At 42.9% G+C, this 21,866-nt stretch overlaps 1 protein-coding gene across 2 annotated transcripts; it reads right to left on the bottom strand.

Moving 5' to 3' along the window:
• Nucleotides 1–927: 927 nt before the first annotated feature.
• On the bottom strand, nucleotides 928–21,683 carry phka1a (phosphorylase kinase, alpha 1a (muscle)). 2 transcript variants are annotated; one of them, XM_069671836.1, is made up of 36 exons: nucleotides 21,406–21,683; nucleotides 19,048–19,206; nucleotides 18,854–18,901; nucleotides 17,650–17,818; nucleotides 17,398–17,480; nucleotides 17,223–17,303; nucleotides 15,138–15,236; nucleotides 14,911–15,057; nucleotides 14,094–14,147; nucleotides 13,878–14,000; nucleotides 13,697–13,792; nucleotides 13,505–13,612; nucleotides 13,286–13,364; nucleotides 13,068–13,202; nucleotides 12,841–12,950; nucleotides 12,482–12,626; nucleotides 12,319–12,397; nucleotides 10,834–10,997; nucleotides 9,107–9,268; nucleotides 8,922–9,016; nucleotides 8,700–8,845; nucleotides 8,460–8,613; nucleotides 7,390–7,548; nucleotides 7,170–7,299; nucleotides 6,920–7,021; nucleotides 6,723–6,838; nucleotides 6,494–6,529; nucleotides 6,245–6,280; nucleotides 5,967–5,999; nucleotides 5,804–5,839; nucleotides 4,651–4,680; nucleotides 4,087–4,131; nucleotides 3,771–3,932; nucleotides 2,979–3,032; nucleotides 2,237–2,437; nucleotides 928–2,146 (listed from the first exon to the last, which is right to left on the bottom strand). In XM_069671836.1, exons 1-36 carry the CDS (start codon nucleotides 21,481–21,483, stop codon nucleotides 1,973–1,975), a joined length of 3,828 nt encoding a protein of 1,275 aa, XP_069527937.1. In that variant the 5' UTR covers nucleotides 21,484–21,683; the 3' UTR covers nucleotides 928–1,972. The 2 variants fall into 2 exon arrangements, with proteins under 2 accessions (XP_069527937.1, XP_069527938.1); XM_069671837.1 differs by lacking the exon at nucleotides 4,651–4,680 and having other exon boundaries at nucleotides 6,473–6,529.
• Between the last annotated feature and the right edge of the window lie 183 nt (nucleotides 21,684–21,866).

The raw sequence follows: 21,866 nt of genomic DNA, 5'->3' as shown, positions 1-21,866 counted from the left end.
ATACTTACTTACTACCGTTTCTTAACTGTAATTATAATTATAAAACACATTTAAAAGTAAAAGTTTATATCTTTAATTATATTGAGCTTTTTACAAGCCTCTTTTGCACACTGGATATTTTTATTACATTCATTAGCTATCTTTAAGTGTTGCATTTTTAAGTTTTAGTCTGGTTTAGAAACTTATTTTAGTATTTTTAGGTGTCTTTTAGGTGCATCTATTCATCCATCCATGATCTGTCACTGGTAGTGCAATGAAAAGAACAAGAAAGGAAACAAAGATACACGCATAAGTTCATAAACATTCACTGTGTTGTTGTAAAAGCTCCCCGTACAGCAGATAAAATGTTGAAAAGTACCCTGACCTTTAGCCATGAAGTTATAGTGAAGCTAGTCTGCACACATTTAGTGCCACCTGCTGGAGGCCTTTACCCGTTTGCAGACAAAATATTTGTACTTTTAAATGGTACAGTAGATTGTTGTATTATCATGTTAATATAATGGTTGTGCGATTTTCATGGAGTGTTGTTCTCACATATTCAAATTACACAAAGAAAATTTGTTTATCACTCTGGTACTGTCCAATAAACTAAAGTTAATTTATTCCCTGTAAGATCTCTTGTTTTTCTCGTACTGGAAACTGATTCCTTTAAACCTTAGTGAAGCAATCATTTAAAGCTGAAATTTGTGCATGTAAATGTAAAACAGCAGGTGTGTGTAAATCGCCATAAGTTCTACCTCAATTATATTATTTTATTGTAATAAAATTACAGTTAAGCCAACTGCAGCTGCAAATGAAGGCATGGAAATCCACACTTACTAACAGTGCAGTCCAAAATCTACCAAAGTGCACCACAAGCTAAAAACAGTTTAATTTCCAACAAATAAAAACAATAAAGGTTCTTTATGTGTTAAAAAATAAGTTGGTTTTATTACATTAAAATCTGCCCTTTTTTTTTTTTTTATTACAGTTACAAACAAAACAGCACTCCTGTAGCTTCACTCACACACAAACTTTAACACATGCAAACATCCTCTTTAAGACGCATCTAGAATAACTTCCATTAATTATTAATTAAGATGCCTTAAATAAATAAATAGATTCTCTAATATTTGTTGTTATCAAATACATCATACAGCATGTAGGATAGGAGGTACAGTAAGTTAAGGAAGGTGAGCTGCAAAAGGTGTAGTCATAAATTAGGATCAATTACAGTGTTCAGAATTCAGAAGTTTCAACCAAGCGACAAAAAAAGGATGAAAAAGTTTGTTTTCTGGCTAAAAGTTTGTTAGATTTTGTTTACTTAGCTACCAAACGTCACAGTTAAATCGCATCTAATTACTACATTCAACTTTTTTCCCTTTAACAAAGTTCCTACATCAGAACTGTTAGAGGACGGGCATGAATCTCTGTCTGGTGATTATCCATAAAATGCTCATAATCATCAAAAACGTACACAGACTCCTTCCATATAATGTTTACACTGCAGTCAGGTGAGCACCAAATGTGTATTAAAGCAAGTGGAAATTGTCCAATCAATGTGTTTTTTACTTCTGTTTGAGCAACATCTGACACCAAACTAGCCCCAGTGTTTTGGGGAATTTCTCAGCCTTTTTCTAAATGAAAATTATATATATGTGACCTATTTTGAAAGATATACAGTTTGTTTTTAACATGCACAAAAAAAGGCTTGGGGCTGAATGCCGCAGACAAGGTAAGTGTGCAGGGGAAGAGGGCATTGCAGTGGCAAAGCTCCTTCAGTAGACAGAATATTTACCAAAAAGAAACTAAATTATTCAGACTTAAATCATAACTTATGTGAGTTTGAAATGACCTGATTTTCAGCTTATAAATAAAAGATACTGTAACATGATCCTTTTTCATTATTTCTGTTAAGCTTATTTATCTTTATATTAATGTGAAAATGTAACTTTCCGCTACCCTCTCTGCTCTGGCGTCACAGCTCGTCCTCTCACTGCACAGCACACGAGCCGCCGGGCAGGAAGTCCTGCACGTACACCGCCACCGCCTTGGTGAGGTAGGTCATGCTTCCAAAGCGGCCACTGGGGGCGCTGTCGTACAGCAGCCTGCACACTCTGGTGGACGGGTCCTTCTCCAGGATGTGCTCCTCTGCTCCCAGGTCCCTCTGGAGGAGAGGGGAAGACAAGAAACGTTGCTTTACTTGACCACAGAAAGATATGACATTTTGATGTGAGAGTCTGACTCTTGGAGTCACCTGATCTTTGTAGAACATGTCATTAGCCAGGTGGACGATCTTCTCCACGTGGATGATGGAGCCGATGGTCGGGATCTCCACGTCGGCCAGCATGGTGAGCACCAGGATGGCCTCCACCAGCAGCTGGCGGTACTCCGGCTGAGGGACGCGGTTCAGAACCGTCTCAACGTGGACCGAGAATTTGATCTCCCCTGGTGTCATCTGGAGACACAATAAAGAGTATGTAGTTTGACCGGCAAGTCATTTATTATTGGAAACATTTTAATTATGATAAACTAAATGGACTGTACTTATATAGTGCTTTTGTCACATTCACCCTTTCACAGCAAAGGCCTAAGCGCCAATCTCCAATCAGATCTATGCCCATTCATACCCGATGGCTATGCCTTCAGGAGCAATTTGGGGTTCAGTGTCTTGCCCAAGGACACTTCAACGGGGATCGAACCACCAACCTTTCGACCAAGTTAAACTAAGTTACAAGAATGGCAGATGTGTTATCTATCTGGAAAGTTCCTTAAATATTTTGAACTTAATTAAAATATTTTGTTCCCAGAAAAAAGGGTTAAAAGATTAATATAAATTGTTTTATTAAAGAACTATTGAACACCATATCTACCTTATGGCTTTAAAGTTGTAACGTGGCAATGATTGACATTTTAAAAAGCAGCATTACATTAGCAAAAACAAAACTCAACACAGAGATTGTATTCTTTACATGGACAACATTGAGTTGAACTCTTACCTCTCTGGTTGTTGAAGAAGGAAGAACGAACCCTTCTATGGACAGACCGTGGCACTAGAAGACAAATCATTTGTGTGATCATTACTTTATGTAAAATGTTTATTTCTTAAAGTCGAGCTGAAACGGCATTTCGAGAGTATCTAGCTTCCGTATCGTGCAGGCGGGACATATCATTAGAGGGATTTGATTTGATCGTTGAGAAGTGGGCGTAGACAGACGTTCTCCACAGCGCAGTAGCTAGCTAACTGACCGAGCGTTCTTGGTGCTCTGCGGCTAAATGTTGCAGATTGATTGGTTGAAATTGTTTGGTGCTAACTTACATAAGCACGCGTGAAATTTAGTTTTACTGGAAGAAAAAATGATCGGATTTTGATATAAGAATACTGTAATTTTTTTTGGCCTATATTGTCAAATAGATGCACAATATTCCTGGGGATGTGATCGACAAGGATTAAAATGACATTTTTCATTCACCTGGACTTTAAACATATGACACGTGCACAGAAAATCTTTCTTCCATTTGTAGACTTTATTCCAGGCTCTACAAAATAAGTGAGTGCATTTATATACGCAATAGTGACCCACTTTTGAGCCTGATTATTTATATCCCTGTATACGTGATTCTAGTGTCATCCACGTTTCTGATCCATGTGTAGTCGTTTCGGCATTTTTTACCATTTTGGCAAAATGTTCGCTACAAAAAAATACCGTTTAAACACCTGGAACCTGAAGTATCCTTGTTTCTATTTCAGTCCAGTTGACAGAAACACATGTACATGTACATAGACTGACCTTCTGTAGGATCTTCCAGACTTTCTGATAGAATCCCACAGGGACTCGGTTCAGCGCCCCGTCCAGCCGCCTCCTGCGCAGCCACTGGCCGTGCCTGGTGTCCTTGGCAACCGGAATGCATTCCGGAATGTCCAGAGATTCGATGGACGGCAGCCTGTACCTCTAAAGACAGAACAAGAACAAAAAACTTTTATACACTGGGAAGAACAGCACCCCCTTCCTTTTTTTAGGAATAGAACAATCCGGCAGGCGACTCTTCCAAGAAACAAGGTATAAAACTGTAACAAATATCTGTTTAATAGACAAATCTTATTACCCCAGATTCAATGTTTTCTATGTCCAGAGAGTAGGATCGCATGCCCTGAGAAGCAAAAAAGGGAACAGAAAGGAGGGAGAGAAACACAAAAAAAGATGCACAAAATGAGAAACACAAAACTGTGCTGGTTATAGAAAGAACAGACGGATGGATCCAAACAACACAACCTGCAAAGCCAGTGGATTCTGTTCTGTTACACGGCTTGAACTGAAAGTGACAGCATGCAGGAATTAATACAAAATGATAAAATGAAGGAAAGAAAACAAATCAGTAAAAAACAGGAGTCACAAGTTTGCATGTGTTTGATATAAAGGAAAAAGATGCTCAAAAAGTGACCAATTATCAGCAGATTTATCGTCATTAGTCGCAGCTCTGTGAACAAAAATGATCAGCATCAGATGTTAAAGCTGCAGCCCTGCTCGACTGTAAATCAGCAGCCACGAGGCAGCAGAGTGTTAATCGCTCATGTGATCAGCTTCACGGCATTTAGTGGATGTTGTTGTTAATTATATCAGATGAATTAACACCCAGAACTCCAGGGTTACACGTCGGTATTGTTGTCACCTTGCGAGGGAAGCTCAGTGATTGGTCGAGCTGAAAAAGACACAAATATCCACTCTGCATTAAAGCTGCTTTAACTTCCTACAAACCTGAAAACCACTAAATTCAGATACGATTTAAAGCCCTGCAAACACTTTATTTCTTGGATCTTGCTGCATAAGAAGTTTAGAGCCAGACAGATATATCAGTTGGCCGATATCATCACAGAAATATCGGTATCTGCTAGGGATGCACGATATTGGATTTTTTGCCGATATCCGATATGCCGATATTTTACAACTCATTTAGCCGATTACCGATACCGAAAAATTTTTCCCGCACACCTAATTGCAGAGATCATCTATCTATCTATTTTGGACACTTTGATAAACTTCCACACCACGGACATTTTGGCTTCTAACTCTCTCATGCTGCAGGTAGACACACGTGACGTCATCACGCTGCGCCGCGCAGGTCTTCTTCGCGCCAGGAACATTGCGCCGAGGTCGGGCATTTAAACAAGTATGCAGCAGCCCATTATTTTATCGGTTAATTATATTGGCGGATATCGGCGTGTTGGCCGATATCCGATAGTTCATTTTTAAGCCAATATCGGCCGATACCGATAACGTGCCAATAATATTGTGCATCCCTAATTTAAAGCCCTGCAAACACTTTTTTTCTTGGATCTTGCTGCATAAGAAAAAGAGCTTAGAGCCAGACAGATATATCAGTTGGCCGATATCACAGAAATATCGGTATCTGCATACATGTTGTCTGATTTAGAACATATAATGCAGAAAACAAGGCTTAGGGGGATTTAGACACAATCTCATCACATAGTTTGTCCAGCAGAGTGAAGTCCTACTTCAAATTTCTGCATAAAAATTGGCCGATAATGTCTTATAATCTTAAATATTCTTTAATAAATGTGTTTGTTTAACAAAGTAAACTTCTGTGTAACTTTGCATAAAACTATGGACCCATAATTGGTGAGCAATTCACCTAGAAAAGGTAAATATATATCGGTAATCAGTAGTCTCAAATCTCTAATATCAGTCAAGCTCTATCTGTTATTTCCAACATAGCCACCATCTTCATCATGGTCTGTTCTACCACAACCACATGATGTCAATTCTGCCTCACTTCTCAGAATAATAAATATCATCATCATCACCTTCACTGAGTCAGTCAAAGACACTCTGCGGTCAATCTGCAACACAGGAAACACAGTGAATGCAATGTTCAGACACTACATGACACTGAAGTCCTTTACGCATTAAAAGCATCCTTCTTCAGGTATCATTTTAAAAGTTAGGTGCTTCAATCATCATCATCACCTCTGCAGGATCTGTCAAAGAAAACCTGGACTCCTGGATCAGAACAGAGACAGAACAAGAAACGTTATAAAGTTGAGCTCGGACACAGAAAAACCATCTCGACTTAACGTCCTCTTGCTCGATTAATCAGCACATGGAAACCGCTTCAGAGTTTGTTCCTGACTTCAGGAAAAAGCCAGAACAAGCAGAATTCAAAGCTAATTCTATGAACTGATGTGTTTACGGCAGAAAAGAGGAAGAGGAAGCAGATAGAAAATATTCCTTTATGTGATTATCACCTTAAATGGATCCGATATGGACAACCTGTGCTCCGCCTGCAACACAAAGACCTAAAGGTTATCAATGAATCGGCTGGCAAGCTGCTCCAGTGATTCATGTAGAGGATGTAAACACCAGCCTCAACAATGAACTCATTTCCCCTTATTGAAACATTTCCAACAGCAATGTCCAACAACAAATTAGCTTCCACAATTATCCTCATAACCAGGTGAATTACCACCAACAACTGCTCTTATAATCATCATCACCTTACTGGGATCCGTCAAAGACAACCTGTGTTCCAGCTGTAACAAGACAAGAGTCAGTTTGTCCAAAAAGCACAGGATTTTCAAAATAAAAGCCTCTTTAAGATTTTGATGTCAACTTGGACTGTAAACCTCTGACTTGCAGGGTCTTTAGTTCCTCTAACAGACCTAAACATATGTAATATTGTGATTATAAGCTCCTATTTTCAGTTTCAGAGTTTTCTGCTCCTACCATCTTCATGTCGCTCTTCAGTTTGCTGATCCCGGCTCTCTCGCTCTTGGTGGCGCCCGTGTTCCCGAGGTGGTGGATGGAGATGGCGGGACTGACGCCGGCGTCCATCTCTCGCACTGTGGAGAGGAAAAAACACATTTAATGACGACCTTAAGGGAGCGGAGGGAACAGAATCCGGACTGGCTGTGTGAACCGACCGCTGCGCTGCACTCCAAATTCTTTCCCGCTGAGGATGTGGTGGAGGAGATTCTTCAGCTCTGACGGACTGAGACCCATCAGGCTCTCTGTGGCCTCCTCTCCTGCACACACACACACACACACAGACACACACACACACACGTCAGAAATATAGGAGATAAAAAGCAACTATAACAAGAAAAACTGGTTCACAGCTCAAACAAATTTAAATAAAAAAAGCAGCCATATTTCAAAACATCACGTTCTTACCGGAGCAGTTGAGTGACTGTGCGAGCTCTGTGGCCATGACTTGGATGATGAGACCGATACGGAGCCTGAACATCTCGCTGAAGAGGCTCGGCTGAGTCCTGATGCTCATGGCCAGGTACACCATGATCTCCTGAAGGAAGGGAGGAGGAGGAGGAGGAGGAGGTGAGGTTAAAAGAGGAGAAAGGAGGATGATACTTATGAAGGTGGAGGATGTGCAGACCTGAGTGAGGATGGCCACGCTGATGTTGTTCTCGCTGGCCTCGTCGATGAGCACGGCCAGCTGGTCTGGAGGGATGGGAGCTGTGATGGTTTTCTCTCTGGGTTCAGGAGGCAGACCCACCGTCAGGTGCTTCTGATGAGCTAGCAGGTCAGAGCAGGCCTGCAGACAGGACGTGACCAAACAGTAGGGGAGTGTTAGGATTAAAGGCTCATGTCCGCATATAGGACAGGAATCTGTGGTTACAGTTTTATTTGATTCATTTGCTTCTCATTTTGATCAAATTAACTTCTGATTTTTTATGTTCTCTTTGGCGCCACCTATGGCGATAAATGGTAATTGCATGAGCACGCTTCCCAGATATCCACACAGTGTTGCATGTGTGACGTCCACGGTTGGCTCCGGTTGTAACTCTTGATTTTCCTGGCTGACGGTCGCTTTCCTTTTTAGACTGTTTGCTTCATCTGAGCGTCGAGTTTGTTTCTTTTTCTTTGGATTTTCACTTATTTTTGAAGTTGTATCTGTCGTCATTAGGGATAGACCGATTATAGGCTGGGCCGATTATCGGCGCCGATATTTGGCATTTTGACGCATATCGGCATCTGCCTTTTAAATTTTTTTTTTTTTTTTTTTTTTTAAATCTTAATATCGGCTCCAAATATCGGTTATCGGCCTCCTTGACTACTAATAATCGGTATCGGCCCTGAAAAAACCATATTGGTCTATCTCTAATCGTCATCCATCTTTTCTTTGTTTGTTCAGCCATAGTACATTACCGTTTACTCGCAACACTTGCAGAGACCGGAAAAGCAGCCGCTTAGCTCCGCCTACCCTCTCTGGCAGACCAACCACTGCTGGCTGATGGAAAACGTGTCACTAACTGGGCACCGCTTGGGATTTTTTCCATGAGAGTCGCACCAGACACTCTGCAATGCAGGCTTTATCAGACATCAGAGTGAAGAACACGTAGCGTCTCTGTCCCCTTCAGCAGAGGGGAAAACCCTTCAGTGAATGTCACCCTGCTTTATTTATAACTGTGTCCACGTTCATGTGTGTGTGTGTGTGTGTCGTACCGAGTCGAGCTCCTCCACCTTCTTCCTCAGCATGCCAGAGATCATCCTGATGAGGCTCCAGTGTTTCAGCTCACCCGCCTTCTCGTAAAGGTCAGAGAGCAGAGATCTGACTGTAGAGCCTTTACCGTGCAGGCGCGTGTCCCACTCCATGCCCCTGTGACCAACACACACACACACTGAAGTTTAAAGCTGGGGTATGAATTGGATGCAGACATGATGACAGCTCTATAAGTCTCTCACTTGTCTTTGAAGAGGATGTAGAGAATGTCGGCCTGGTCGTGGAGGCTCTGTGTGTCTTTGAGCAGCTGGGCCAGAGCGTTGTAGTCGATGGCGCCGCTGGCATCTCTGGGGATGCCGCACTCAGCTGTGACGGACACCTCCGGACCCTGGAGGATACACAGGAGGGGTTAAACACAGAGCATAAAGTGACGGACAGGGAGGGGAACAGAAGGGAAAACACACCTGAGATTCTTGCGCTGCAGGGGCGTCTGGGAGGTTCAGGTTGAGGGACAGATGCCGTGTGCGGAACAGCTTGTTGGGCAGGTACATGTTTACATCTGGATAAAACAACAACAACAAATAAAGAGAGGTGTGTTGCCATGGATATATCTTATTATGTTGGGGTTAAATATGTAGGATTGGCTCACCGTGTACGTCGAGGTCCTGAGCCTTGTTCATCAGAGACACCATCTCTTTGGTTTTGGTGGCCGCAGCTTTGAACCTCCCGAGACCCTTCACCGGCTGTTTGGGCTTCTTAGGGGCAGCGTGAGCCAACAGGTGGTCCAGGTACTGGGCGAGGTCGTCCGCCTCTGGAGAGGAGGACAGAGAGAAAACAAAACAGGGAGAAAAGAAAGACTTAGTTACTAAGAGCAGAAAAAGAACTGTTTATCACGATTAAAGAATAAAAGATTCAATTCACCTGTGTTAACAGAAGTCTTTAAAACATCACAAAACCATCTTAATAGTCTGAAGTTAATACAATGAAATATATAATTCTATCAGTAATTACAAATGTTGTTATCTAAAGACATATTTTAGCATGTTAAAGTAATAATCTCGAAGATTTTCATGTAAATAAATGTCTGTTAAGTCTCTATCTATCGCCCAATGAGGTAACACAATGGTGATTGAGCCTGTGGCCCACTGATGACAGCCTTTGCATTTGCAGTATAGAGTGTTATTATGGACTGGGTGTCTCGCGGAAAAATCACAAGCGGTGCCCTGTTAGTGACGCATCTTCCATCACCCAGCAGTGGTTGGTCTACCAGAGAGGGTAGGCGGAGCTAAGCGGCTGCTTTTCCGGCTCTCTGCAAGTGTTGCGAGTAAACAGTAATCTACTATGGCTGAACAAACAAAGAAAAGATCGATGACTACAGATACAACTTCAACAAGAAGTGAAAATCCCAAGAAAAAGAAACAAACTCGACGCTCAGATGAAGCAAACAGTCTAAAAAGGAAAATCAAGAGTTGCAACCGGAGCCAACCGTGGACGTCACACATGCAACACTGTCTGGATATCTGGGAAGTGTGCTCCTGCAATTACAGTTTATCGCCATAGGTGGCGCCAAAGAGAACGAAACTGAGATCTTCGAGATTACAACTTTTAAAAACACAATTTTCAAATAGTGTTTCCACCCTAACCCCCAGAATAAAAACACCCTTTGCAGGCTAAACACTTTGACACTTTTCTTCTTAGACATGGATTGTTGTTAACAAAACTTTCCAACAGAAGCTATTTCAAGGCTTTTAAATGCAGATTTTAAGTGCATCAAACCCTGCATGTTCCAGTTAACGTCAGTGTTTTGAGGCAGCAGCAGGAGCAGGCATTTCAGTAACATCATTAACAATAAAACCAACCATCTGCAGGGCTAAGCTTTAGCATTCAGGATCTATACACTTGCAAAATGTGCCTAAAGGATCTTATGCAGACAGCGGTTTCAAAACATGCATGCACTTAAGATTAAGTCAGACAGACGTGCACTGAAAGCAGGCAACAAAAACAGTGAAAACACGCAGAAACAACTCGATACAAAAGTTTAGAATCTATGCATTTCAGGTTTTACTGCATGTTTTAATCCTATTTCGTGCAGCAGAGCTACAGAGCAGTACAGAGAGGATGGGGACGGGGGACGATCAGTGATGATGTCACAGCAGGATTAAGCAGGAAGTTGTGATTAATCAAACTTTCAAAATACAGGGGTCATGTTAAACTTTGTCTGTGACCATGTGTGTCGTAGGAACACTAACACAAGAAGGAAGGGTCAAACCAGCGATGGAAAACAAGCTCCATAATAACAACTCCTTTAACAATGCAGTTTTCCATCCCCAGCCTCACCCTTCCTCCCCATCCATCCACCAGTCTGTTTGTTCTTACCATCATCATTACGCAACTCATGCACGTATCCATCGGCGTCACCCTCATCATCATCATACTCTTCGTCGTGGCGGCTCATGCTGCCAGAAGCCTTACCGTCCAGGAAACTCAGGTGAGCGCAACAGGACGTGGTCATGAACTCCGACAGCTTCCCAGTCTGGATCCTGGAGGAGGAGGAGGAAATCTTTCGGACCATTTACATTTTTGTCTTCTTTTTTTTTTTTTTTTTTTTTTTTTTTTTTTTAGACTATAAAGTAATTCTGAAAATATACTACAGAATTAATTTAATTTTTGTGCCCTAAATTACTCAATTTAAACATATTCTATCTTCCAGGACAAGGCTCAAATACCCCAAATATACACATACATATATATATATATATATCAGTGACGTGCGGTCAGGAGAGTCATCATAAATAAAATATATAATAAACAGATAAATTAAATGGTTATATTTATCAAATGGTTTGAACTATAAACTGATTTTCCATTTAACTTAAACAATTTGGATCGTTTTTTATTAAAAATCGCTGAATTTTCACATTTCCGTTCAAATACGGGGAAGAGACGCACAGTGAGGCAGCAGCAAGCTGAGCCTCACCTTGGATTGCGCAATCCCTCACAAACTGTGCTCTGCCATGCAATGAAAGCGTGTTACTGTCTCTCTGTATGTCGCCAATAAAACACTTTCAAACACTTTTAATATATGCCCCCCTGGCTTTCCATAGTTTAGCTGATGTATATAATATATGTGTGTAACCTGTTTAGTGTGCTCAGCGATCTTACAACGGCAGTGAAGAGGCACTGGGTGAGGCAGGCAGTTTTCTTGCCTCAACGTAGGGGGCGCTGGTGAGCCCAGAAATGTTTATGCTACTCCGCAGCTGCAGAGTAAGTGGCAGGTCAGTGGCAGCTGCCTCAGACACCGGCAACTGGAGTGGAAGGCAGGAAGCAGGAAGTGCCACTACTCGCTGCCGCTGCCGCTGCCACGAATTGAGCCAGCCCTTGCTGTCAAATGGTGAATAATCTACTCTGTTGTTGGGTTCATATATTTGTAAATCTGATTCTGATGGAGTCAGTGCCTCACCAGCCATGAACCTCACCGCACGTCACTGATATATATATATATATATACATATATATATATATGACCTAAAAAACGCGACTAGGGATAGGCCGATTATCGGCGCCGATATTCAGCATTTTGACGCATATTGGCATCGCCCTTTTTTTTTTTTTTTTTTTTTTTAAATCGGATGGCCGATAAGAGATCAATTTAAAACTGGGTTATTTTGGCTCTGATGCATATGCTTAAAGGCATTTAAACAAAGTTAAGTGTTGGAGTTTGTATTATTCAAAATTTTGACGCCAATATTTTCACTTTTACTGCAAATGAATATCGGCTTCAAATATCGGTTATCGGCCTCCTTGACTACTATTAATCAGTATCGGCCCTGAAAAACAATATCGGTCTATCTCTAAACTCACCTTGCGCCTCCATAATATCCATCCTGCAGCTTCTTCAGTGTCGCCAAGACTGCAGGGTCCAGGTTTGTGTGGTCTTCGGCTGAAACACACAGAATGAGGAATAAATGCGACTTACGGAGGGCAATATCAAGACATTTAGGGAGCTAATGTTTAGAACACTTACTCAGCATCGTCTGTGAAATGGGGAAAGTGACGGTGGGTCGTCCGGTCATCCTCCACCTGGACGCGAGGTAGGCGATCTCTGTCCTCAGCGACTCCACGATCATTTTGTTGTCCAACGCCAGGTAGAACTGCTGGTGGTCGATGAACTGGAGGGGTTTAATGCGGAGAAAGAGGGATGATGGGGGCAAATTACACTCTCTATTGCTACTCTTTCTCACCAGGAAGATAAGTGAACTCTAAGGGAGCTAAGGGAAGGTCAAAGATTGGAAGTTATGGGGGTTCCAAGCTGCTGCTCTGGGCCTTACATTTCATTTTATCATAACTGTAGCAAGAAGTGAGAGTGGTGTAAACTTTACTAACCTGAGGTGTGAACGAGAACATGGTGTTCCTGATGATGTAGAATTTGGAGGTTCCCAGCACGCCGATCCTCCTGTAGGGTCGTCCCGTCAGACCCAGCCTCGGGTTACGGCCTGCAGGAGAACAGAGATAGCTTTGATCAAACATTGATCATATGCAGTCTTTCAGAAGGATCTACCGATGCTTACTAGGGCACAGAAAGCACCCAGAAAAAGCTGTAGAGTTCAGACCTAGTCTGGCGTAGATGTGGCTCAGGACTCTGGACGGCTGCACGTGGATCGGGTGGATGTCGGCGACAGTCTCCACGTCGATGCCGTTCTTCAACAGCAGATCTTTGATCTCCTCCGTCTCGGCCAGAATCGACACTACAAGACGACGGAGGACACGTAAAACAGGAGTTCAGCAGCACTTATCTGTAAATGAAACGCATGCCAACACCTGGACTCACCCTGTACGACCACGTCAGGCTTGGGGATGGTGGAGAAACGTCGGTTCAGAGGGTCGATCTCTCCGGGAGCGAGAAATCCCTGAAAAAGGAGGAAAGATCTTAAAAAATCAAGTCCAAAAAAACTTTATTTTCTATTGTCTTTGTGGTCTTTTCTTAGTCTGATTAGTATCCAATATTTTCCTGGAATTGAATGCGATTATAATTTGTTTAGTGGCTCACCTCGGACAGAAGGTTCCCCAGGACGTACAGAGACTGTCCCCACTTCAGAGGACATTTACCCATGGGGACCCTCTCCACGGAGTGAGGGTTCACGTACTCCTCCTCCACCTGTTCTTACACAACAACAATGAAACTGCGTCAAGCTAAGTCATTAAAAAACAGCTCGGAATTAAGACAACAGAAGGTCATGACCTTCTCTGGAGGGACGCTGTAGAGCTCAGGCACCAGTCGGATCCCGTCCTTCTGTTTGATCAGGATGCCCTCCAGAGCCTCCTGGTACTCTTGCACCTGGATCAATTCACACTTTAATATTCACATGAAATACAGCCATAATTATTGAAATAATTGAAACACAAATTTGTCGTTAAAGGACCTGTTCAGGGCTGTTGATGAAGATGCCGTCCAGGATGAGGTAGGTCCAGAAGAGCGGCCACTCGCACTCGATGTTTTCAAACAGCTTCAGCTCTGCAGACTCGTAATACAGACGGTTTGGATCCTGCAGGAGCAACGAAGAGGAGGATGATAACTGATACGGCTTCAGTGAAAGCGGCACAAATTGGGTGGTAATCTACCTCTGCATGTCGCTTACCTCTTTAGGTGTTTTGTGTCCGTCCCTGAGAAACCTGCAGCAGCCATATCGACCCTGAACAGACACAGAGAGGACGTCAGCGAGGGCACATTTAACATTGATTATCTCGTTACAATGGCACCTGTCAGAGGGTGGGATGTGTCAGGTAGCGAGTGGAAGTTGACGTGTTGGAAGCAGGAAACATTTGCAAGTATAAGGATGTGAGCGACTCCTGTGGGGTGTTCCAGGTCTGCAGTGGTCAGTATCTACCAAAAGTGGTCCAAGGAAGGAAAACCGGTGAACCAGCAACAGGTTAACGGGCGGTCAAGGCTCATTGATGCGCGAGGGGAGCGAAGGCTGGCCCGTGTGGTCCGATCCAACAGAAGAGCTGCAGTAGCTCAAACAGCTGGACAAGTTAACGCTGGTTCTGATGGAAAGGTGTCAGAACACGTAGAGCATCACAGCAGACCGGTCGGGGTGCCCATGCTGACCCCTGCACCCCGAGCGCCTACAAGGGGCACATGAGCATTTTTTACATCATGTGCCGGGTGCGAGTGCATCGCTCACCTGGGGGAGACATGGCACCAGGATGCACTATGGGAAGAAGGCGAGCCGGCGGGGGGAGTGTGATGCTTTGGGCAATGTTCTGCTGGGAAACCTTGGGTCCTGCCATTCATGTGGATGTTACTTTGACACGTACCACCTATCTAAACATTGCTGCAGACCAAGTTCATGGAAACAGTATTCCCTAATGGCACATTGGCGCCTGCCACACTGCAAACATGGTTCAGGAATGGTTTACGGAACAACTAGTTCAAGGTGTAAGACTTCTGTGCACCTGCAGCTTGGAGATGATCTCCTCCTTGGTCATGTTGACGATGCTGATGTCCTCCACAGCGAAGGCCGGGTACGAGATGATCGCCAGGATTCCGGCGTCTACCTCTTTAGAGATGGACGCTCTGGGCAACATCGACGTCAGGATGGACTGAAGAGGGAGGAAAAAGGAAATTAATTTAAATCAAAGTTAATGTCATATATATGTATCTTGGTAATTTATGTGCGTACCTGGCAGTGCTGGATGTCGTCAGCCAGCGCGTGCACCACTGATCCAGGTCCTCCTTTGGCTCCAAACAGGTTGAGGTCATCCAAAGCCTCCAGAGCCGCCTGCAGGACACGTAGCAGTCATGTGACCCTCGTTAACAACACGGTAACAGCGCAGTAGTATTCAGTACAGTGTAGTGTGCAGAACAGATGTACTGAGGCGCAGCTTGGTCACAGATTATCAGCAAATTCGGTTTAAACTCGACTGCATCTGAGATTAATTCTTTTTATAGTATAATCCAGGTTATACAATTTCATCTACGTTAAAGGAGTAAGTGCTGCTCACAATGGGGGCTCTCTCTGAATAATATAACAGTATGCTTCTCTGGAAATAAAGTCATATGTGGGTGGTCGTGCTTTTGCCATCAAGGCCCCTCGGCTTTGTAAGGACCTGCCTGAGGAGATGTGGCGTGCTGAATTAGTGACATCTTTTAAATCCCTTCTTAAAACTCCTCTTAAAAATATATATAAAAACAATATATAACAATGAAGGGATGAAGTGACATGGTATGCAGGATGAGGTAATACAGTATGGTTTGAGCTCTAAGGTTAATGATATGGTGCAATATAAGGTGCAGCTCCCTAAAAGTGGAGCAAAAACATTTCGGGCGCCCCCTGCTGACTGGCTGCAGTATAGCTCATAAGCCCCGCCTCCTCCATGTTAACAGATGGGACATGAGTCAAACTATAAAATCTAAATACACGTCAAATACATTTTTCCCAAACATGGTTTCTGTCATTATAGTTAGTTCTTATCATGCTGATTTACGTCCAAGTGTTCATTTTTCTGATAAGTTTATTTTTAATTTGATGCTGTCAAAATGATGATTGACAGCTCTGTTGACAAATTAGGCTCCTGCAGCCGATCACTTCCGGGTGAGCAGAGTGGAGGACGATCCGCGAGTGGAAAACGGCGTGCGGGATCCTTGCTGTTTTTTCAGTAAGTTAAGTGTGTGTTTGGGTTAGCGGAAGTGGCTACGGCCGCTTCACTCGCCGATCTCTACTGCGCAGACTCTGGCTCCATATGAGGTCACCATTGCATGATGGCAGCGCCTATCACAGGGGCTATTTTGGCATCAATTTCGTACAATGGGAGCAGATGGAGATGCGTTGTCCATCTATATATACAGTCATTGGTCTGTGCTATAGCAATAAAGTTATTATTATCATTTTAATGCAAATATCCATAAATCAAATCAACATATAAAATAGTTACTTGCTTTAGTTGTGTATGTTATACATGTTATTTGCCATGACACAATATATTGATCCTTTATATAAAGATATTTGCTTATGCATGCTTTGGCTATAATTTTAATACGTCATGCTGCTTTGCCGCATACATAGTGATCATGACTTCTTATCAATAGTAAAGTGAACTTCCTGCAGTGGTGCCTCTTTACAAAGTCTTAATTTAAACTGTGTGTGTGTTTGTGTGTGTGTGTGTGTGTGTGTGTGTGTGCGCGCACTGGGTACTGTGAGTACTGTGTTATTTCTGAGTGAGAAGCCATTCTTGGGAGACCACAGGGAACCTGACACCGGCAGAACACAGCCGACCAAGGACAGTGCTGGGTCAGCCACAGACAGAGGGAGTTTCCTGTTATGTGGAAACTTCATAACCACAATATTTTACGGCGATTTCGATGTTTTCTTTTATTTGAAATATCATGTAGACTTGGATTAGACGTTTTTAAATATTTAATAACATTAAAAAAACATGTTCCAAAAGAAGCTGTGATTCTTCGTAAGAGATTTCATCTGACGGTTGCATTACATTTATCCATTCTGACATCAGGAAGTGTTCGAGCTGCTGTGTTCGCTCTCAGCACCAAAACAAAGTCCTTCCATCCGATCCCGAGTCGGTTTGAAGAGTCTGGGTCGCCTAAAGGTCAGCGTAAAGGCCGCCCCGGTGACTAGACACCTTCCACCGTGCCAGGGATGTTTTAGTGGAGCACCTGTTCTGCTCTCGCTCAGCACTCGGGCTGGTTTCTGCCGCCTCTACCTGCTGCACACATCTTCCATGTGCATTTACTATGCATGTGTTCTCACCTTAGCCATGCCGATAGAGCTGGCGTTAATCTCAGTGATGCCCTGGTTGGTTTTGTCTCCTCTCTCCCACATGCCATAATCCTGAGAGGAAGAAGAGGAAGACATTAATCAGCATATATAAAACTATCAGCAGCAGCAGTTCAGTTAACATGTTTGAGGGTGGATTTATCCTTACAGCCACTTTGTAAGCTGCCTCGATGTAGAACATGAGATTCTGAACGACGTCCACTTCATCCTGGGTGTAGACGATGTGGAGGCCTGATGCAAACAAACAAACACACAGGAACAGATGAATTTAAAAAAGGTTTTTAACTAAAATATTCCCCTTTTATTTACACAATCTGATCGGAAAAAACAATGAAAGTAGAGGGAAGAAACTTCGGACAAAGTTGCTGCTGTTCAAATGTACTTCTTTCTGCATATTTACCTGATGCAGTCATCTGAGCGAGGAACAGCAGAAAGAGAGAGGTGGCGTCGACCTGCAGGTGACCCCACTGGTCGTCCCCGACGACGGGAGCGCAGGTCCTGGTGTTGTACTTGGCGTGGAGCGAGTCTGAGGTACTTCTGCTGTATTTGAACTTCTCCACCTTATCCAGCTGGAGGAGGGTTAAATTAAATATGTGTCAAAGGTCAGGGATATTACTGTATTGTTTTTTATTAGGCCAAAACTTTCTTTTAGCAATATTGCTTTTAAGGGATTTTAATTAGCTTGGTTTTTGTTAGAGATTTAATCCTCTGAATCAGCCAAAAACAGACGTTTCTACATGGATACCAAAGTGTCGAATAACAGCCTGTAATGTGCCAGTTCTGCCGAGGTTTGCAGCCTCTTTAAGCTCATCGATTTTCTCTTTTAGTGACCAGAAATGTCACTGTTTTGTTCAATGTCGCTACTCCATAAGAAATGTAACGGGCAGCCTTTTTCAGCCGTCAAAACTAGAGATAGACCGATATGGTTTTTTCAGGGCCGATACCGATACCGATTATTAGTAGTCAAGGAGGCCGATAACCGATATTTGGAGCCGATATTCATTTGCAGTAAAAGTGAAAATATTGGCGTCAAAATTTGAATAATACAAACTCCAACACTTAACTTTGTTTAAATGCCTTTAAGCATATGTTTATTAAACAAATAAACAAAAAGCGCAGGGAGTTCCCAGGGTCAGCAGCATCTCTTATAAAGTTAACTGAAAATTTAAATAAATAAATAAATAACTTCCTGAAGTTTCATTAAGTAAATAAAACAAAGTTTAATAAAATTGGCAAAGAAGTGAACTTTTTCTCCTCTCCGCCGTGTGTGTGAGCACTCTGCATGCACAGCTTTCACTTTCATGGCTCTGCGTTTAACCAATCAGTGCTGTGGGTGGGACAATGCTGGAGGCAAAAGGCCGATGCCGGTATGCGTCAAAATGCCGAATATCGGCGCCGATAATCCCTGGTCAAAACTTCCATTATAAGAACAGTAAGAAATGAATTTAAGACTTATAAATGAGAATTAAATGGGTTAAAATGTGACCTAACCCCTGTGATTATCCTGTGCTCTGTGTTTGAGTGTGCAAGACAAAGAAAAAGCGACTCAAAGAGACACATAAATATCAATAAGAGTAAGAAAAAGGGTGTTTGGGACGACATACCTGCCTCATTATGCACTGCAGGACGCCTCTCATCAGCTTCACCACACTCTGAAGAAAGAGAGACAGTTAAATGTCAACACTTTGACACATGCCTCCTCGTGCCCACGCACAGAAACATGACGCCTGAACTGCAGTTTAAGAGAGACGACTTTTAGACCACGATCTTCTCTTTGACAACCCAAACACAGACACACCTGCTCGAGCTCGTAGGCCTTGGCCTTGTCCTCGTCCCGGTCGGCGTTCTTCCTGTAGGCCAGACTGAGGGCCCACACAGACAGCACGCTGTAAACATTGTCTCTGACCCAGGAGTGCGGCTGGTCGGAGCTGGCCGGCAGAAGACCTGTGACTGGATCCTGAGACACAGACAAGAGGTCAAAGTTCACAGCAGTTAGACTAATGAGACACGGTGGACAGTGTAGTGTAGAGGTTAAGTGCTTCAATGAAAGTGGCTGTGCAGCTAAAAGCATATATGGGCTGAATTTTTTTTTTTTTTTTATGAGAAAACTGTGAAATTATGTTTAAGGAGCCAGACATCCGGGGCAGAGCATCAAAAGGAGCCAGTTGAGGTGGTTCGGGCATCTGATTAGGATGCCACCTTGGCGCCTAACGTTGGAGGTTTTCCAGGCACGTCCAACTGGGAGGAGACCCCAGGGATGACCCTTGAGCTCGCTGTAGGGATTATATATCCCAACTGGCCTGGGAACGCCTCGGGATCCCCCAGGAGGAGCTGGAAAATGTCGCTGGGGAGAGGGACGTCTGGGCTAACTTGCTTAGCTTGCTGCTACGACCTAGCCCCGGATAAGCGGAGGAAAACGCTTCTTTTATTTTATATTTAATCACTGAACAGTAACAAACAAACTGTGAACTTTCATTATTTGTCTCATTAGATCATAAAAATCAAGCTTTTCTGGGTAGACGGACCATTATGTTGAAAAGTGCAACATATCCCAGAACTACATTCCCATAAGCCCTGTTGTTTCCTGTTGTAAAGAGGATGTTGCTACTTGTCTGACAACAACTGTCGATAACATCACAACTCATGCAGATGAAGAAACTAGTCCAACTAGTTGTTGAGGAACTAAAGTTTCATCTTTTTATACCATTTAAAAACGTCATTGCTGTGCCGTTTGAGTCAGGTTTCATCACATACAGAGAGAAATCACACTGTGGGTGTAGAAAAGATGCTACATGTGTTCAGAGTACTACTTGATTTGTCAGTACAGCAGTATCCACGACTGTTGTCTTGCAGCAGCAGAAAAGCCTCCGACTGCTCTCTCCTTCACAGTTATTAGCGCAGTGATCCATCTGAGCACTGAGCTGTATACAACTGCAGGCTGGCCGGCAGCCATTTGGGACGAATTCAAAAGGTGACTTCATCCCGAGTGTGTCCGCTTCCATAATCCAGATTTACAGAAAACACAAAATGTAGAAGCCGGAGACGTGAGATTCCACACCGCTGGATTCGTGTTTGTGTGCCTCAAATGGTCCAGGATGAAACTCCAGATAGGTATGCAACTTTTTCAGCCTTGATACCAACATTTGGGTTTCTTGTATCAGCCGATATTGAGAACAAATCCCACCACCGTTTGGCTCTGCAGATATTGCAAGCACCTTAGAACTTGTTGGTGTAGCAGGCATGAAATGTGGCCAAGGGAACTCTCTACAGAACTTTTTCTCCTTTTTGCAGAGAGTCCAAGTCTTGCCCCTGTACCAAGCCGCAGCTTTCATCTAAATATTTTGTGAAATTTTAGGAAAATATTGAGGAGGTGAGAGGAGAAATCTGCATATTTTTGAGGCGTGTGTGTGTGTGTTCTTGTGCTTCTATCTTTGTGGGGACCCATGACATTTTTAGACCTTGTTAGGACCCCACTTCATCAGAGGACAAGTTGAGGTTTTTACTTGAATTAAGTCTTACAGTTGGTTACATTATGTGTATGATGAGCTTTGGGGGTTGCTATATAGTTACAATGGGTTATATTATGTACTTAATGCAGCTGTGACAGTTACTATGTAGCTTTTGAGACACTTGAGTGTTTCAATATCAATATTTGCATTGTGAGAGCTTTAGCTCAAATAAGGAGAAATGTTAATGCTACAGCACACTATGATATTTTAGAAAACACTTACTTCCAATGTTGCAGCAACATATTAGGGAAGCTACTTTCCTGTTTCAACATATACCTCTGTGCACAAATCCAGGTGCATAAAGTGTCGTGTCAATATACTTTTGACGTTATGATTACATGCAAATGAGGGTCTTTTTAAGCCTCAAACTTAACTCTACAGCTACATTAAACGAATATAAACACTTACACGGGAGTAATGAGTGTGTTATGTGTGCATAGCTTATGTGTGTCTTTGAAAGAGTGCCGATGACTTGCGCAACATCACTTTTGCTTCACCTCCTGCATGCATGAAAACATTTGAATGTGTGCTCTCTATGAACAAGCTAACATAACCTGTGTGAAACAGCCAGCTTTTCGTTAACAAACTACCTTTATTTAATTTTAAAGTTTATCAAACAGATGTGAGAAGCAAATTTAGACACTTACTTGGTGGCTCAGGATAGTTTGCTGCACTATCCGGGCATAGTTGTCTAGTTTAACGCCCGAGTTGCTCCTGCTTCTCATGTTGACAGGTCAACGGTTCACGTCAAGTTCTCAGGAACACAAACTCGCTAATTCCGCGACATTAAAGTCATTTCCTCGGCGCTTTTCGGAAGTTCAACAAACTGAAAAACGAGGACAGCTTTTGGAAGGGCAAGAAACGCTGCCTGTCCGCCTGGCTGTCTTGAAAACAGCTCAACGGCGGAGGCAGCAGTGGCAACAGCAGCAAGTGTTGTAACCTGAGGCTACGGTAAGCTGGCACAGAGAGCAGCATAAAAGCGGAAGTTGGAGGGTGTTGCATTCAAAATAAACGCGTTATGTCATGTCTGCTACTTTCTCTGGGAATGTTGATCATTGTAGTTTTTATTACATTTTAGTTTTTTTTTTAATTGTAGTTTTTATTTTTA

This window comes from Semicossyphus pulcher, unplaced genomic scaffold, assembly GCF_022749685.1.
Source record: "Semicossyphus pulcher isolate SPU_LCO1_2020_fin unplaced genomic scaffold, fSemPul1.0.p SCAF_21, whole genome shotgun sequence".
Taxonomy (NCBI): domain Eukaryota; kingdom Metazoa; phylum Chordata; class Actinopteri; order Labriformes; family Labridae; genus Semicossyphus; species Semicossyphus pulcher.
The sequence above is the reverse complement of the archived record's forward strand: the minus strand, read 5'-3'. Positions and strand labels throughout refer to the sequence as shown.

What these genes read in the sequence shown, in the direction of transcription:
- phka1a (XM_069671836.1), bottom strand. Translation starts at nt 21,483, where the DNA reads ATGAGAAGCAGGAGCAACTCGGGCGTTAAACTAGACAACTATGCCCGG. An exon ending in AGATCATCTCCAAGCTGCAG is followed by an intron (nt 14,148 to 14,910) that starts GTGCACAGAAGT and finishes GTGTCTGTTCAG; the next exon opens with GGTCGATATGGCTGCTGCAG. An exon ending in GGATATTATGGAGGCGCAAG is followed by an intron (nt 10,998 to 12,318) that starts GTGAGTTTAGAG and finishes CTCCTCCTCCAG; the next exon opens with GATCCAGACTGGGAAGCTGT.